We start from the raw sequence: 17,573 nt of genomic DNA, 5'->3' as shown, positions 1-17,573 counted from the left end.
AGTGTGTGATTTGGGGTTTCGCTGGTATCAGTTGCTACCGATGTAATTTTCACAGGCCTCTTGAGATACCCTTATAGACACAAAGATAGAATGAAGGTGGGTTGGGAGCTCGATTAGGTCAGTGGAGGTTTCCGGGAGCCGCCCTTTGGGGCCGAGGCGCTTCCCCCCCACTCTCCAGAGGGCGCTGTGGGCACCTCCGCCACACGGCCCCGCAGCTTCCCCGGGGAGGAGCCTCTCCTGTAGCCGCCGCCGCCTCCGCGATCGCAAACCCGGAAGAAGCCTCTGGTAGCTGGGTTGTGCCGGCCGGCCTGGCACTGCCATGCATCCCATGGAGGTAGGTCTGGTTCCCGCTCCAGCGAGGGAGCCGAGACTGACCCGCTGGCTGCGGAGAGGCAGTGGGATCTTGGCGCACCTGATAGCTTTGGGCTTCACCATCTTTCTGACTGTGCTGTCCCGGCCCGGAACCAGTGAGTGTGCGAGGCGAGGTGGGGCGGGGCCAGAGAAGGGGGCGGAGCCTAGGCGCTGGAGGGGCCGCTTTGGGCGCACTGGGAGACTTGAAACCCGGACCCTCAGCTGAGGAGGGGCGGGTCCTGGAGTGGTTGTAAAAGCGTAGTAGGCGGGTTCCCGGAACTCCAGGGAGGGTGGGGCTTGAAAAGACAGAACTGATACTTCCTTAGAAGGAGGCCCCACATGGAAAAGCATTAGGGGGTCCTGGGCAGGCTAAGGTACTCTAGGGACTGGGCTGCAGCAAGTGCAACCCCCAGGCCAAGGTGGTGTAAGGGCCCCTTGACTCCTCCCTTTGTGGTGAGTTCCTGATTCTTGTTTAGGTTTAAGATGATATGCTGACCTTGTGGCCAGGTCTTTGTCGTTTACAAACCACGGGACAGTATCAGTCAGCCCAGCCGTCAGCCTATTCTCTTTGATTCTTACTTAGGTCTTTTCTCCTGGCACCCTGTGTTCATGGCCTTGGCGGTGAGTTCTGATATTCTTAGATTAACTCTTGGGGAGGCATTCAGTTTTTCAGCCCAAGGGTCAGAGAGGTGGGTTTTAAGAGGGCTTCATCTTTCCCTAAAACCTATAGGATTGGGGAAAGTGGAGTAAAGTGTCAGGTGGCTGAGAAGGTCAGGGAAAGGGGAAACAGAAGATATTTCTCCTCTGGTGCCTAAAAGGAAGACGCAAGAAGGATGTTTATCAGGCTTTGTCCTCAGAACTCAGTAGAAAGTTCAATGTTTGCTGTTCTGTGGTCCAGAAAGGATGTGTGTGAAGCTGCAAGTCCGTTAGCTTCCCCATGTCCTTTTGGATGTGTGAGAAGACCTCCTTTTCCTTGGGCTCCATGTAGACTAGAGGCTCACTGGCCTTTTCCTGTGATTACAGTTCTGTCTCTGCATGGCTGAAGCTATCCTACTCTTCTCACCTGAACACTCCCTGTTCTTCTTCTGCTCCCGAAAAACCCGGATTCGACTCCACTGGGCAGGGCAGACCATGGCCGTCCTCTGTGCTGTCCTAGGCTTGGGCTTCATCATTTCCAGCAAGATCCGAAGTGAGACGTCCCATTTGGTGTCCTGGCACAGCTGGATAGGAGCCTTGACACTGTTAGCCACTGGAGGACAGGCACTGTGTGGGCTCTGCCTCCTCTGTCCACGAGCAGCCGGGGTCTCAAGGGTGGCTCGCCTCAAGCTCTACCATCTGACGTGTGGCCTGGTTGTCTACCTGATGGCTACAGTAACGGTGCTCTTGGGCATGTACTCGGTGTGGTTCCAGGCCCAGATCAAAGGTGCAGCCTGGTACCTGTGCCTGGGACTACCATTGTACCCAGCCCTGGTGATCATGCACCAGATCTCCAGCTCCTACTTGCCAAGGAAGAAGGTGGAGATATGAATGCCTCCAAACTCTGAATCTAGGTGGGAGTCTTGCCTTGGATTTCAACAGTTCCTTGGTGATCTTCACAGGACCCACTTCAGAAGTAGATGAATTTTTGCACTTAATGGCTGAGCCACAATGTGCAGAAACCCTAGCTGCTACTGTTGAGGCATGATACAGTGGGCTCAAAGGGGGAGATGCCCTACTGTGTACAAGTGGAAGGTTTGGGAGAACCTGAAACCTCACTCTTGGTGGGAGACAGAAGTATTAGGTGGTGGTAGTGGTGATGGTGATGGTGATGGTGGTGATTTCTTGCGTGCCTGATGAAGCGTTCTCGTAGGTTATGAATGACAGCCACAGATGCTGGGGTCCCTGTTGAGAAAGCAGTGCTATGGAGAGCCTGTAACCTCTCAGGCAATGACAAGTTCCATATCTCAGGACCTCACTTTCTGTCAGCTGAAGGTCCCTTATCTTTAACATTGGTGTCTGACAGATTGATGTCGCTGATACCCTCTTAGCTCCGGACCACGTGGGCAGCTCAGGATGTAATTCTCTCATCCATTTTCCCTCTACTCCCCTAAAAGGACCCTTCAGAAATCATGCCAACTTGGTTCCTGAACCAAGAAACAAGGGCCACGCACAAACTGTGGAAAGAAGGGACCCAGGGGAGGTCTCCTGGACAATAAGGTAGTAAAGGCACTGAAGTCACTTTAAAGTTCTTTAGAGGAACTGAAGGCAGTACCTTACCAAGCCCTTGCCTCCTGGGCTCCTTAGCTGAGCTTAGGACTTCCTTCAGGCTACCTCTGGGTATGCTCCTGCCATTCATTCTCAGGGCAGAGTGGTCCTGGGCATCTTACTCGGCACGTTGCTCCATGGAACTATTCTTAAGCTTTTAGAACAAAATAAAAACCAAGGAGTAGGCCCCTCTTGACCTAAGGAAGACTCTCTCCCTGTTGCCCATCTTTCCTTGTCGTTTCCTAAGCTTTCCTTAGTTGCTGTCTCCGGCCAGCTGGGCCTAAGAGTAGGATGATGTCGATAACTGTGCTCTTCCCTGCCGATATACCTCCTTGATCTGGGTTCCCCAGCACATCCTTGGTTGTGAGGGCTACATGTTAGATTAGTAAGCTGTGGTGTAGGTCAGTCTAGGAGATGGGCTCTCTATAGATCCTAATAAGACTGAAGACTGCTGAACCAGGAAAGGTATCCACGCAGCTTTCTACCTCGGAGATAGAGCCAAACACTCTGGGAGGCCTGCAGTATAGGGGCTGGAGCACCAGTTTCAGAGACAAGGTGTCTCTGCTTGCCTATCTCAGATCCTCTGAAAATTTAAGGCCTCTTCTCCCAATGGCTCAGAAACAAGGCAGGTGGGATTCAGTAGAGGAATGGGGACTAGGGGGCACAAGTATTCTCAGTGGACCTCCCCTGGGCTTTCCTCAGGGAGCTAGCATGACTCTCTAAATACAGCTTGATGAACAGAGGCCCCTGCAGTGCAAAGGGGAACTAACTGTTCTTGTCTTTTTCAAAGCCCTTTCTCTGGCTCAAGCCATCCAGTGTGCTGTGAACTTGGAGGGGCATGGTTACCCGGCCACATGAAAGAGACCCTCTTACTAGGGTCACTTTGATAAAGGGCGCCCATCTCCTTCCCTCCTTAAGGCCAGTGCTGGGGGCTCCCTAGGGTGGGCCAGGTAAGGTTCAGCAGCTTGTTCTCAGAGCACAGAGGCGATGCCAGAAAGCCTGAGCCTGCCTGAGGTGTTGCCTCCTCCCAGGTGGTGCGGGGGCTGGTGGGCGGGCAGGCAGGCGTGCTGACAGCCGGCAGTTTGCGTGGGCTGTGCCATCTGATGTCTATTCGCAGCCCCGGGAGGAAGGGGAGTCATTTATATTCTGCAGGAAGAAAGGCCCCAGCTGTCGCTTCCTCTGACCAGTGGGCCTGGAGGGCATCGGTGCAGGGCACAGAGGAAGAGTACAGGTAGTGGTGGTCTCCTGCCTAGGGATCTGACCGCAGTGTAGGGGGCAGGGCACCAGGAGGAGCCCTTCTTCCTGTTAGGCCAGATTGGGGCGGGGCTTCCCTCCCTCCCGTCTTTCCATCCTAGGGCAGCAGCTGGACAGCCATTAGTCCTCAGTGCCAGGGTGCGCGTCCTCCAGCTGGGATCTGTGGCTGCCGGCTGCGGATGCCTCCTGGCTGTGTGCTCCCTCTTCCGCACACCTGCCCCCTTTTGTATCTTCTAATGTCAGAATACTACCCGGGCTTCTCAGTAGCAAGGAAGGGGCCTTAGCAGGAACACAAATGGCTGTCCTTTGGCCATGTTCCTTGACTAGGGAAAGCTAGTAGTAGTCAGCCTGTTTTGCTTTTTTTTCAAGGGGACACTCAGGATATTCAAGATTTAAAAAAAAATTGCCAATCATTTGCACAAATTTCCATATCATGCTAAGTTCTGATTCCATATTTGATGGTGTTCCAAGCTTGACTATATTCAGACTCAACCTTGAGGGCATTAGAAAGATAGTTTTATATCAACCCCAAGTGGGCACACTATCTGTGGAGTCCTCTCAGGAGCCCCTTTGTCCCTGTATCCTCCCATTGGGGTTGGGGTGGCAGTGAACGAATGACAGGAGCTCTGCATCTGAGAACTCTTGCTTCCCTCTGGCTGTCGCCCCATCCACGATAGGCTGCTATCAGTTGCCAGCCTATTCTTGCTTTCCCCTTCAAAGCAGGCCACCCTCGGCCCATGACACTGGCGTGCCCCATCTCTCAGTGTCCCCACCTTTTCCACTCCCATGCATGGCTGCTGTGGGTCTTGTTTTTTAAACCTCGCTGTGGGAGATCCAGGCATCCTCCCTGAGCCAGCTGGCTGCCGTGCCAAGGCCTGTTCAGAGTTAATAATAATCATTAGTTGAATGGTGCTGGGGCCTTTCAGCTCCAGATCTCTAAGCACTTGCAGGCTGAGTCAGCCAGTCACCTTCCCCCTCTTCCTGGGCTTTGGAGTGTAACAGCATGGGAAGACACTGTGGGAGAGGAGGGGATCAGGATTCTTGCTGCCTGGCTATACCAGAGGCTTTTCTCCTCTGAGAGGAAGCAGTCAGGCCAAGATACACAGAGAATACAGTGTGCTCAGCTGAGATGGCTGTGGCTGTGGCAGCTGATAACCCCAAGCCTCTAGTGCTCCTGTGTACTTGCCTTGGCTTCTGGGGGCACCCCACCCAAATGCCCTTAAGCAAGTCTTGAGAGCAAGAAAGTGTCTGAGTTTGTACCCCCGAAATGCCCTGGTCTGTGGCTGGAACAAAGAACCTGTGTGTTCTGAACCGGAAGGTTTATCAGCCTGGAAAAGCTACTTAATGAGTGTCTCGGCTCCTAACACTGGGTGGCACAGGCCAACTATTTGCTTCTTATCTTACCTCACAGGGATGTTGTGAGGATTTCACAAGAGAACAAGGCTCAAAGCATTAAACAGATGGAAAACAGATGCTATGCTCTGTCCTTTTCTCTCCGACTCTGGCTCTGGCCTTTATGCTTCCTACAGAGGCAATAAACTGTGAGAAATGATGCTGAGGAGGACCCAAGTCTCAGAGGGGCTTTGGGAGCCACATAATGGTCACAGTTTTTACTTTTGGATGTAAGGTCATCTTTTATCGCTCCCTGCAAGAGATGCCACCAAGGTCATGGCTACTGAAGTTTGTCTTATGTGTTGCTTACCTCGTGTGGTCAAGCCACAACGGGGGTGATGGGAGGTCTGAGTCAGTATAGCTTCCTCCAGGTCAAATCTGGAGGGTCAGGTAATTTATCTAAATCTCTCATGCCTAACTCTGCCCTTCTAAGGAAAGAATGGGCACAAAGAAAGGGAGGATCAGTATTAGTGATCATGGTACTGCCACCCTGACCCTGTGTTTCCTCTCTGTAGCTTCAGGCCTATGGTGCTACGATGAAGGGCATGGCTTCTGGCTTCCAGGGGTCCACAGCTTAAAGTTCCCTTTGCTGTTTCAGGTCTCTCCTTTCTTCCTGAACTACCACACACAAACAAGTGAGCATACACACACATGTCCGCACGCACACACGCACGCGCACACGCACACACACACACACACACACACACACACACACACAAGCAATTCTGTGTAAACTTTCAGTTAAGAGGAAGGATACTTTCCATTCCATTTGTCTGAGGGCAGGCAGCATTTGGCCCAGAGTGGGTGAAGGCAAGCAGAACCAACGGCAGCATGCAGGCTTGAACATTTGTCTCTCTTTATCTTAATTGCTTTTTCTGTCCCGGGATCCAGGAATGTAATGCTAGTCTAGTCTCAGCCATTCTTGCTGGAATGGCACAAAGAAAACAGAAGCTAGAGGTGGGGGTGGGGGGGCAGTGGCCCAGAATTGCCGTGGAGAGGGGTTGGAAGTAGATGGTCAGCACTGGGCTGGGCAGGGCTTAATACAGATTACCTCTGGTGGAATGGCCTTAGCCCAGATGTGGTCAGAGAACAGCAGCCAGTTATTAATTGGCCAGCTATTGTCAGAATTTCCCCAAGAGTTTTTTTGTTTTATTTTTTGTTTTTTTTTTGTTTTTGTTTTGGTTTTTTGAGACAGGGTTTCTCTGTATAGGCTCTGGCTGTCCTGGAACTCACTTTGTAGACCAGGCTGGCCTCGAACTCTCAGAAATCCACCTGCCTCTGCCTCCCAAGTGCTGGGATTAAAGGCGTGTGCCACCAACACCCAGCCCCAAAGAGTTTTTTAACCTGTCTTTGAAGCAGGTGAAGGAACCATTTCAGGCTGTGGAATCTGGGGGTTGACTTTGTGTTACTGGTGACATAAGTGGCTCCAGGACCCTATCTTTTAAAAAGTTCTCAGTTATCTCCCAATGTGTCCTAGCAGTGATGCTTAGACCACACCTAAAGTAACCGCACCAAAAGAGGGAGCAAGGGGAGGGGAGGGGAAAGAAGTATCAGTTCTACCTAGACACAGTCCTCCACAACCTTTTTGCACATTATCTATGCCAGTGCAGAAGGACACCCAGAAGTCGCCTGGTAGGATTGCATGTCCTGGTTCACCAAGGATGGCTCTCAGGCCATAGTTCTATGCCCTCTGTGCTCCAGGGACAGTAATGAGGCTGACACACACCAGAAGGCTTCAGGTGCATCTAAGGATCCCAGCCATTTGCTATCTTCTACCTGTCAGTGTCTGAGCTTGATGAGCATGCTTGATTGGCGGCTTTAGCCTTCTTTTTCAAAGCCCTGGGAGAGGAAGCCACGAGCATAGACTCCATGCGGCCTGACCAAAAAAGCCAACTGTCCTTACTGCAGGGCCTGAGCTTTTTTTGCCATGTGGGTGGGGAAAATACAGCATCACCACTGGTTGCCTAGGAGACAAGATAAGTGGTACAAATACAGAAAAGGGAGGAGTTGAAAGGCCAGGTGGAAGAAAGACTGGGCTAGCCCATGCACTGCACCCTTACCCTGTCACATCAGGCTTCTGTTTCCCTCAAGTGCTGCCCGAGAGGAATGATGGAAAGTCTTGTCAAGACCCAGCAGACAAACTGCATAGCTTGTCCACGATCCAGGGAGCTTGTGGCTTGGGAGTGGGGGGGCACAAACAGCAGAAGAGATACAGCCTCAGAGAACTCCAAGCAGTCTGCTCGGCCTGTTCTCTACCAGGCAGTCACCCCAGCAGAGGCAACTTTGTAAAGATGAGGAAATCCAGATGCGGACTGTGGGAGAGCTCTGACCTCACTCAGCATCTGCCTTTCCCTGACTGGTCTGATAGGCCTGGCAGTGAAGTGAGACAGGCAACTTCCCAGACAGAACAGGGCTACAGCAGCTCAACTCCATACACATAAGGGCTATGGTAATTACATAGTCTCCCTCTTTGGTCTCTCGTTCAAGTACACACCAGGACGGACCCCACTCACTTAGCTTCTGAGATCAGTTGAGATCTCACACATAGGATGGTACAGGCCTAGGCCTCATCCTCTTGGGACAGTCCTTTCCAGAAGCCTCAAGAACCTAGCCAGACTTCACAGTCTAGTCCAGTTTCTGGAAGGGTTATGTCTATAAGAGAAAGTAAAGATTCTGCTTTTTTTTTTTCTTTCCATTCCACAGACTACTTAGTGCACATGAAACAGTCACTGAGTATTAACATACCCATGAGATGAATATGCTTTTAGCTCAAGATGAAAATATCCTGGTAATAATCAAAATTTTATGAAAGTGAGCTGTTTCCCACCATTAAGGAGAAAAAAAAAAAAGCAACCTTCCAACCCAAGCGTTTTGCCACTGTACCATTAGAAAGCTTGATCTAGCCTTTTAAGAGAACCCTGTAGGAGACAACCCTTCTCCTCGGGGACCTAGCAGATCATCATTATGTGCAAGCCCTGGCCCAGGCACCTTGTCTCTCCCTTGCTATAGGCACTGTGATGCTGCTTTTAAGGCTATCTCAGAAGTTAGAAAACTCGTCTGTTGGGCAGATCAGCCCCTGCCCGATTTTGTGTGTTCTGAAAGAATAATAGCTTTTACTTTTTTAACGGGTTGAAACAAAACTGAAAAGACATTAACATTTTAGTGCCCACAGGTACATTTTCATTGGATACTCTGTGTTGGCAGGGATTTGAATATATACCTCAAAAGATTCATGTCCTAGAAGCTTGGACCTCAGCGTGACACAGCTGAGGGGTTCTGTAACCTTTAAGACATAAGGTCTAATGAGAGATAGTTAGGTCACGGGGGCATAGTCCTCTGAAGACAGTAATGTAGTTACCAGGCCCTGGTTTGTTCTCACAAGAACAAGTTGTTATAAAAAGGACAAACAGACCATGGAGCTGGTCTTTCACCCTGTCTCTTTACATGATCCCTTCTGCATTTCCTCCATTATTATGACACACACCATGGCCCTCACGACATGAACAACCAGTGGGACCACCGGATATTCAACTTCCATCCTTCAAAACTGTGAGCTACGCAAACCTCTTCTTCCTTATAAAACGCTCTGCCTTGGGCATTTCCCTCCCGCAAACAGACTGCTATACTGAGACAGAACCATGGTGATTCATCTGTACACTGTCTGTGGATGTTTGCCTGCTACGGCAGTGCAGTGGAGGTCTAATAGATGGTGAATCCTCTATGGCCCAAAATATTTACTGTCTGGCTTGAGAGAAAAAGTTTGCCATTCTCTTCTCTAATCTTAGTGCCTGGATGATTCAGATTTTTTACTTAGTTTCCTAGATGATGCAGATAACAACACTTAGAAGAGACTCTCTTCTAATTTGATTTGATGTCACACCCTTTTTAAGTATACAGAACCCACCCACATGCTAAGGTAAATAAACCAACCACAAACTGTGCCAGAGCAGAGACTCAAGCCAGGTTTAATGGTCATTGTCTAGTTATAGAGCCCATGGGCTCTGAGGTTTGCCAGCCTGGTGTACACAGTGGGGGGAAGAGTCCTAGACACAGAAAAAAAAAAAAGAATTACAAGGCAGGAACAAACACAAACCCGGAAAATTGGCTTTGTTCTCCTCAGACAGGTCTACCCTTTCCTGGCCTCTTTCAGGGGCCCCATAGATAACAGCAAAGGAAAAAAAACCACAGGTAATTACACAAACCGCAGAGCCCTGTCACATCCTGTCTCCAGAGAATCCTGCTTTTCCTTTCTGGGTGATACAGTTTATGGGTACAGATGAGGTGAAGGCTATCCTTTCTTTCTATCTACACGTGGCTGTTTTCTTCCCAAGGTCTAATGGGATCATATATGCGGAATACGGATACACACATACACCCCACCTACACCTACAAGGACAAAGCTACCATTGGGTTATAAGAACTGAAATCACAAGGAGAGACCAATCAGTTAAATGGTTTTTTGGTGGAGCATCCAGACATGTCCTGCAGGTGTCTTGAACTAGGGTCCAAGTTAGTGGATGTAGTAGGGAGAGTTAGGCTGCGGAGTAGGACTTAAAAACAAAATGACCCTCCTGGTCCTCGGGAGCTCAGCTAGAATGCCTCAGAAGGCAAACTTCATTTGACCTCCATTTTAAAGTCTCACAGCCCGCGATGGTGTCAGGCGAGGATTCTGCCACCTAGAAGATTTTCTTATTCCCTGAGGAGTTTGAGGGTGGAGGTCTGGTTCTTTAACCTCTGGTGACAAAGTCCCCAGAAGTCTTTGGAATACAACCGGTTCCTCTCCAACCCTTGTCTATTAAGACACAGGAAGAACAACTCAGAGCTGCTTAGCCTCTGCCAGCATCCTTTGGAGTCCTCATTACTCTGGCCCTAGCCCCCTGTCTTATAAGAATGTAGGTTTGTAGGAGGGTTTCGGAGGAGTCTGATGAACTAGCTAGTACCTCACCCCCCTTCTCCCAAAGGCTCCAGCGTGTGGTCCCCCTAACTCCACATCTGCAGAAAAGTGGTTCAGCTCCATGGAGATATGGGCAAAACAGTTCAGGGTGTTCGGAAATTAAAACTACAAGAGATTGTGCATTTGAGGAGCCTGGCATGGTCACTGTCTCTCCTGCAGTGCAAGAAAACTGTGTGTGAGAGGTTGTGCGCTGGGGTGGAGGCCGTTCTAGAACCGGTGGCATCAGAGGGGGCCGCAGACTCACTGTCCTGGTGGAGTTCAAGGTGCTGGCGTGCATGCATACCTACGACGAGCATGCATACCTACGACGAGCATGCAACTACTTAAGGGGAATCGCTGCACCTCTCTCTTGACAAAACTAGGTTACTAATAAAGGATGGACAGCAGCCTTGAGATCCCAGGAGCAGACAGGGGACAATGTTTACTTCCGTTCCTCTTCCCCAGTCCTTATAAGCAGCCTGACAGGCCCTCCTAACACTAGGCAGCCCTCACCCACAGGTAAACAACACCCCCTTAAGAACCCCAAAAGCAGGTCAGGAAACTGGAGGACCTGGATGACTTCCAACCACAGGAAACAAGGGAAAGAAAAGACACCGGAAAAGACCAACACTGGGGAACATGTTCACCTCTGCCCTGCCCACCCCTCTTCCAAAGCTCAGAACAGCTGCCTCTGGGGCCTGCAGTATGCTCACAGGATGCAGGGCACGGGCATCTCTGTACCCAAAACATTTTTCGAGCCTGGATGGAAGCTAAGGCTGGGTTTGTTTTTAAGTGCCTCTGCTCTGACAGCTACAACTGCCCTGATGTCCGACTGACTTTTCAAAGTGTAGTGCCCCTTCTGCCTTCCAGTCTGGTGGGGGAGCACAGAACTCTAAGCCACACTCTGTATCGCCATTCTGGGACAGAGACCACTAGGTTCCAACCCTTCAGATGACAAAACCCCCACACTCTGCAGGAGTGAGGCAGCCTTGTTAGCACAGAGAAGATAAATGTGAGGTCCTGTGTATCTCCAGACCTATTCTAACAGAGCAGGACCAGGCTTTTCCGACTTCTCCTTTGCAGAGCAGCCTTCTATGGAAGGCACAGAACCCCACCTGAGCTGATTAGAAGGTTGACAGAAGGGATAGCCTACATGGAAAATCAGGTAGGTCTGGCTGGCTGCTACATCAAAGAGGCTGGTTTCCCCGTTTTTCCAGCAAGTGTGGCAGCCCTTGTGCCACAGTGGTGGCAGGCATCACAATGCTCCTTCCTCAGTATCCCTGACTCTTGTCCTGACAGACAGACACTGGAAGTCAAATACTAATTAAAGCTTTCCCCCAGCCAGGGAATTAGCCTACCTGGAATTTATGCCCTATCTACAAGTTGTATGCTATGACAGGGACCTATTAATTCATTCTGTACCCATCTGTGCCACCTGCCCCAGGACAAGGCACAGACACAGTGTCCTACATTGCTGCCATAACTAACAGGCGAGAGGCCAGGCTCCTGCAGAGATCCACCCACTCAGGACTCCCAGGGAAAGAAGACAGCTCTAGTGAGAAGTCTCCCAGCAGCTTTAGGGAGTGTTATTGATCCAGGTCTCAGCCTTTTCCTGACTCATTTCCCAAAGGTTTCCAGTTCTCTAGCTATGACTTCCCAACCAGAGAAGACACTGCAGCTTCCCAGCATGGCTCCCGTGGAGGCTCCCCCAAACACACACAACCTCACAGGTGTGGGTGGGCAGAGACAGAAAAAAAAAACATTGTTTTTCAAATGGTTTTCTCTTAAGGAGCTAGGGATGACCTCAAAAAAGTTTAGGGAATCTGCTCCTCCCCTCAGCCCTTTCCTCGTTCCTGTCCCCGTCTCCCACACTGAGAATAGCCAGGGCTTTGGGTAGGGGTGTGGCATCTGCCTGAGGATATCCATAGGTGAAACTCGCAGCATCCACGCCCTCACTGGGGTCTCGCCTCCTCGGGCGCCCGTGACCGATTCCCTGGTGGTCAGGAGGAACCCACTCCCTTGGGCATCCAGCCCTCTCCTCCACCCCGTCATATCCCTCAGGGGTACACTACCTCTCCTGGGGCAGAACCTCCCCATCAGCCTACGCTGCTCACACCACAATGGGTGTATCAGAAAAGACCGAGCTGACCGACTCTGGATCGGACATCCTCCGTTGGCCCTTGCCTGTAGCTTCGGGCACCGGCAGAGTGTTGCCTGGCTTGAGTTTGCCATTTTGACCCTGCCCGGGTCCAGCAGGTTCCAGGAAGGCCACCCGCCGGTCAAAACCATCATCTTTGTCCCCACCAGCCATAGGGTCGTGGTTGGGTGTGGTACTGAGCATAGAAGAGCTGAGGCTATCTCCTTGGTGGCTGGAAGGTTTCTCCACACCCCGACACCAGCAGCGGCAAGGGGTGAGGTACAAGTATATGAGGACCAGAACCACACTGAGGATACAGCCCACCAGGGTAGTGTAGGCTGTGTTGAGGGTGTCATGGTGTCCGTGCAAGGTGAAGTTATACACTTTCAACTCCACAGACAGCGTCTCGTTGAAAGTCTCCCCCATGGCGTAACAGGTATACACACCCCCATCCTCGACCTGCACCTTTTTAAAAAAAAGGTCGCCATTCCTCACGCTCACCGAGCCATTGGACCCCTGACTTAGCACCTGTTCATTGCTTGGGGACACCCACACTTTGGTCATCCCTTGCTGTTTGGTGTCACACCTGATGGTCAAGGTGTCTCCCAGGTGAGCCTCCCAGGCACTTTCCTTGTACTCGCTGCAATTGAAGAAATCCAGGCTGAAGACATTGTGCAGCTTCTTGGAGTGCATGCAGTACAGGTCCTCCTGGAAGTCCATCACAGAGCTCAGCTGACGGTACTGCCAGTGCGAAAAGAGCTGGTAGAGCTTGCAGTCGCACTCCAGGGGGTTATTATGCAGGTATAGCCCATTCTTGACCCAGGCTGGCAATTTCTGCAGGTCAGTCAGGGGCAACTTCTTCAGCTTGTTGGAGGACAGATCCAAGAGCATCAGTTTGGGTAATTTGTTCCCATCCTTGATCAGTTCCACAGGAAAGCGAGAGATCTGATTCTGGCTTAAGTAGAGTTTCTGCAGCTGGGCCATGTCCTCAAAGGCATTCCGGTCCACCACCACAATGTGGTTATTGTAGAGCAACAGCACTTCCAGCGCCTGCAGGTCGCTGAACAGGAACTCATCCAGCGTGTGAAGATGGTTGGAGGAGAGGTCCAAGTACCTAAGGTTGGGTACGGGGACGAAGGCCTCGGAGGAGATGAAGTTCAGGTGGTTGTGGCTCAGCAGCAGGGAGTGCAGGTTGGTCAGACGGGTGGGGGTCCACTCGGCCCGCAGCCGGCTCAAGTTGTTGTGGCTGAGGTCCAGCAGTGCTGTGTAGCTGGGCAAAGATTGGGGCACATTGGGCAGCTGCTGCTTGGAGCAGCTGAGGATGTTGCTGGCGCACAGGCAGTTGGCGGGACAACTAACCACAGATCGGCCGGCCCTGGCTACCTCAAAGAGAAGCAGGAACAAGGAGAGCAGCAGGAGCCAGAGGCCTCGCAGGTCACGCTGGGGTTGCATAGTGTCACTGGGATGAGCGAGGAAGGCCACAGGATCTGGGAGGGAGTCACCCCGGCATGTTCTGGTGGAGTATGGAAGGGTCACTTTCACTACAGGCTTGGGAGAAAGAGGATGGGTATGTAGTCACCAAGACTCAGGAGGAAAAGACCACCACTCCCACTTTCCTCTCCCACCCTTTGGTGAGCAGAGAGGGGAAGCTATCCCGGGTAGTTCCCAGGCACAGTGAGGCAGGCTGTGGGCTCAAAATACTAGGACATCAGAGGCACTGGCGCAAAGGCCCAGTGGGCTAGGGTCGCGGGTCTAGAGTGAGGGTGTGCACAGCGTGTCCCCTGTGGTAGCAGTGGTGGGGTGTCACCGGGGATTGCACGCTCGGGGTTTGGAGGCGGGGTCATCAGGGCCTTTCCCGAGGAACCCAGGGAAGGTCAACAGGGTACTAGGCTGAGAAGGGCCGAAGGTTCCCGGGGCCTGTGGCGCGGGTCCCCTCCCTAGACCCTCGGGTCACTGCACCTGCTCCGCGAGGATGCGTCTCAGCCCATGGCCAGTCCGGGAGCTCCGTCGCGGCCTCCCCCGTCCGCGCCTCCCCGGCCGGCCTGTCACGGCGCCCGGCGTACGCAGGGGCCCGCGCCCGGCGACATCGCCTGCGAGGAACTTGCTGGGTTCCGCGCTGTCCACCCGCGCCGCCGCCTCGCCCGGACCGCCGCGCCCGTCCACCCGAGCCCACCTGGCACGACTGCCGCCTCCGGAGCCACGGGCCAGGCGAGAAGCAGTGCGGCGAGCGGGAGACGCCGCGATCCCAGCCGAGGGAGCAGCGTGGGGGCAGCGAGCACCGCGCGCGCGCCCGCCCGCCCGTCGCCGCCGCCGCCGGAGCCTCGGGGCGCGTGCGCGCGGCGGGGGCGGGGCGCACGTGCGTGTGTTTGTCTCCGGCTCCCGGCGGACGCGCAGGCTGCGGGCTGCAGTCGGGGTCATTTCCTCTGCCATCCCGGGCTGGGCCCAGAGCTAGCGAGCTTGGCCCCTCAAAGCGCCTCTCTTCCCTAGCCTCCCTTTCTCCATTCTCTTCATGCCCCAGTACCGTTCCTCCTACCCAAACCCCCTGTCCGGAAAAGTAAGTCTAAGAGTAGTGAGTTCGCTGAAACCAGTGAACTGACTCCGGGGCAAGAAGCGGCACGCGTCTTTTAATTTTCCAAATTAAAGAAATCTGGCTCGTCTCCCGCTGTCAGTGTTGGCGGGAAATTCATTAGTCACGTTTTTTTTTTTTTTTAACGTTCCTTCTGCTTTCTCTGCGGAGCTGTGAAGTCACTAAAATTTGGGAGAAGAGCTTTATTTTGCTTTTTTGTTTTTGTTTTTGTTCTTCCCTCTCTATTTTTGATGCCACTGGTCTATACTTCTTGGAGTACCATTGAAGAACACAGCTGCTTAGCCTGCAAGCTTGCTAGTCACGACTGGACTTGGGAGGCGTGTCCTTCCACAGACAACCTACTTTGCCTCCCCACTTCCCGTCCTATCCAGCTCTCCCATTTATCTTCTTCCCGAAACAGTACCTGCACTTCCTGGTTGTCAGATCTTGATACTTTCTCTATTAATTCTCAAAGGTGAAGACCAGTGGTGGGCGTTGAGGTGTTTTCTGTAAGATGGCCTCCCTAAGCACAAAGAAGCTGGTAATCAAAGTATGAAAATTGATGATTGGGGGCAAGGCCCAGGAATGACCAAGACCATGTCATCCAAGAATTCATTCTTGAGATAGTGGGCACAGAGGGAGAAATTAGCAAGTTTTTCTTTCCAGTCTTTTACAGTAGCAAGACCACACCTGAAATTAACCTCTCAACAAATTAGCTTGCTAAGAGTTTAAAAAAGAAAAAAGCTAGATTTCTCCCATGAGAAATCTGTGAATTTAAGTGACTGTATTATCTCTTCTAGGGGTATTAGCACATTAAACTTATGCAAGATCTGAAAAGATTTTTTTCCCCCTTTCCTGTTTATTCCGGGCATGGTGAAAAGTCGAGAAGGGTGGGTAGTCCTTTTTGGAGGAGAAGGAAAGAGGAATCAGGAAATCAATGGCTGTGAAACACAATTTCTGTTGGCCAGAGATACCAGAGACGCATGCTAGGGTATTTCTCAGTTGCAGGTACATGCCATGTGGAAGCTCGTCATCAGAAAACTTGACTGGGACCGGAGGGTCAGCTTTCACAGAGGGTCACATGAGTCCCTCAGATGGTTGGCCGTTGTTGTCAAGAAACTCTCCAGGTCAGGTCTCAAGACTACTTAAGTGCCCTAATGGGACAGCTTCTGGCAGGTGAGAGATTCAAGAGACTGCAAGACAGAAGTCACAATGACCCAGCTCTTTCAAGTCTTGCTGCCATCTCCACTTTGTTCACAAAGACAGATCCTGATGGAAAGAGATCACACAAGGGCATAAATTCCAGTAGAAGAGGATTGCTGAGGGACCTCTTGAAGCTGTTATCATACACATGGTCTCTGAAGTTGCATCTTTCTTTCTTTCTTTCTTTCTTTCTTTCTTTCTTTCTTTCCTTTGGGTTTTTTTTCGAGACAGGGTTTCTCTATGTAGGCTGTCCTGGAATTCACTCTGTAGACCATGCTGGCCTTGAACTCAGAAATCCATCTGCCTCTGCCTCCCAAATGCTGGGATTAAAGATGTGCGCCACCACTGCCCAACGCATTATTTATTTATTTTTTGGTTTTTCGAGACAGGGTTTCTCTGTGTAGCCCTGGCTGTCCTGGCACTCACTTTGTAGACCAGGCTGGCTTCGAAATCAGAAATCCGCCTGCCTCTGCCTCCCGAGTGCTGGGATTAAAGGCGTGCGCCACCACGCCCGGCTGCATCTATTTTTTAATTTTGAAAAATTTTCAATCATACTGAAAGTATGCAATGAACGCCTATAAATCCACTATCCTTATTCAATAGCTGACAAGGAAATACTATCATTGTATTTTATGCAAATATCCCTGGAAAAATACATGTTCCTCCTACTCTGTTTTGCCCTCCCCTACACTTCCTTCAGACTCCAGCATTCTAGGCCCTCATCTATCCGTCTATCCTTCTATCTGTCTATCCGTCTATCCCATTCCTCTTTCTACTGTGTTTGAAGGTAGGGAAAACAAGGTAACAAAAAAGAAAAGGGCCCTTTGAGCTGGACATCAGTTTTAAGGGTTGGTACCTAAGCCAGGTGGTTGTGGTACACCCTTTTAATCATAATAGTTGGCAGAGGCAGAGGCAGAGAGGCAGAGAGGCAGAGGCAGAGAGGCAGAGGCAGGTGATCTCTGAATTCTAGGCCAGCCTGGTCTACAGAGAGAGTTCTAAGACAGCCAGGACTACACAAAGAAACTCTGTCTTGAAAAACAAACAAATAAACAAACAAACAACAAAAGAGTTGGTATCTGTAATTTGGATAGCTCTTCAGTCTCTTTTAATCTCAAGTACACATAAATTTTCAAAAATATGCATACAAACCACTGAGGACTCTTGTTAATAGTGAGATTCTGAATCACTAGTCCAGAGAGGGGCCCAGTAGCCTGTGTTTCTAACATGCGAGATATTAGTGCTTTGGATCCACAGACCATGTGTTGAGTCACAAGAGGCACAGCCATTACTCAGCACATTTGACTATTGGAATTAATTACAAATAAATAGCATTAGAAACCACATCTTCGGTTTTCCTAGCCACGCTGAAAATAGCAGTGACATGTGGCCAGCTACCCAGTGGAACAAGGCATTGTCCCAGGAAGTCCTTTGGGTGGCACTGTATAGAGAATTGACTCATAATAACTCTCCCACAGCTGCTTTTGAGGCCAAAC

The 17,573-nt window shown here is 51.1% G+C and overlaps 2 protein-coding genes across 7 annotated transcripts; one reads left to right on the top strand and one right to left on the bottom strand.

The window, feature by feature from the left end:
* Positions 1 to 259: 259 nt before the first annotated feature.
* On the top strand, positions 260 to 5,321 carry LOC110291137 (cytochrome b561 domain-containing protein 1). 4 transcript variants are annotated; one of them, XM_021158100.1, is made up of 3 exons: positions 260 to 334; positions 935 to 972; positions 1,375 to 5,321. In XM_021158100.1, exons 2-3 carry the CDS (start codon positions 961 to 963, stop codon positions 1,876 to 1,878), a joined length of 516 nt encoding a protein of 171 aa, XP_021013759.1. In that variant the 5' UTR covers positions 260 to 334; positions 935 to 960; the 3' UTR covers positions 1,879 to 5,321. The 4 variants fall into 4 exon arrangements, with proteins under 4 accessions (XP_021013759.1, XP_021013757.1, XP_021013758.1 ...); XM_021158098.1 differs by having other exon boundaries at positions 260 to 467; XM_029475566.1 differs by lacking the exon at positions 260 to 334 and adding an exon at positions 787 to 804.
* A 3,867-nt stretch (positions 5,322 to 9,188) lies between these two features.
* Amigo1 (adhesion molecule with Ig like domain 1) lies at positions 9,189 to 14,650 on the bottom strand. 3 transcript variants are annotated; one of them, XM_021158139.2, is made up of 3 exons: positions 14,271 to 14,650; positions 12,247 to 13,824; positions 9,189 to 9,284 (listed from the first exon to the last, which is right to left on the bottom strand). In XM_021158139.2, exon 2 carries the CDS (start codon positions 13,761 to 13,763, stop codon positions 12,285 to 12,287), a length of 1,479 nt encoding a protein of 492 aa, XP_021013798.1. In that variant the 5' UTR covers positions 13,764 to 13,824; positions 14,271 to 14,650; the 3' UTR covers positions 9,189 to 9,284; positions 12,247 to 12,284. The 3 variants fall into 3 exon arrangements, with proteins under 3 accessions (XP_021013798.1, XP_021013796.1, XP_029331361.1); XM_021158137.2 differs by having other exon boundaries at positions 9,189 to 13,859; positions 14,271 to 14,644; XM_029475501.1 differs by having other exon boundaries at positions 9,189 to 13,859; positions 14,485 to 14,526.
* Positions 14,651 to 17,573: the final 2,923 nt, after the last annotated feature.

This window comes from Mus caroli, chromosome 3 (assembly GCF_900094665.2).
Source record: "Mus caroli chromosome 3, CAROLI_EIJ_v1.1, whole genome shotgun sequence".
NCBI classification, from domain to species: domain Eukaryota; kingdom Metazoa; phylum Chordata; class Mammalia; order Rodentia; family Muridae; genus Mus; species Mus caroli.
Note: the sequence above shows the minus strand (reverse complement) of the source record. Positions and strands in the feature narration are given on the sequence as shown.

Excerpts from the sequence above, each read along its gene's own strand:
- LOC110291137 (XM_021158098.1), top strand. The coding sequence starts at position 320 with ATGCATCCCATGGAGGTAGGTCTGGTTCCCGCTCCAGCGAGGGAGCCG. Across the intron at positions 468-934 it reads GCTGTCCCGGCCCGGAACCA|GTCTTTTCTCCTGGCACCCT; the intron begins GTGAGTGTGCGA and ends ATTCTTACTTAG. Across the intron at positions 973-1,374 it reads CTGTGTTCATGGCCTTGGCG|TTCTGTCTCTGCATGGCTGA; the intron begins GTGAGTTCTGAT and ends CTGTGATTACAG.
- Amigo1 (XM_021158139.2), bottom strand. The coding sequence starts at position 13,763 with ATGCAACCCCAGCGTGACCTGCGAGGCCTCTGGCTCCTGCTGCTCTCC.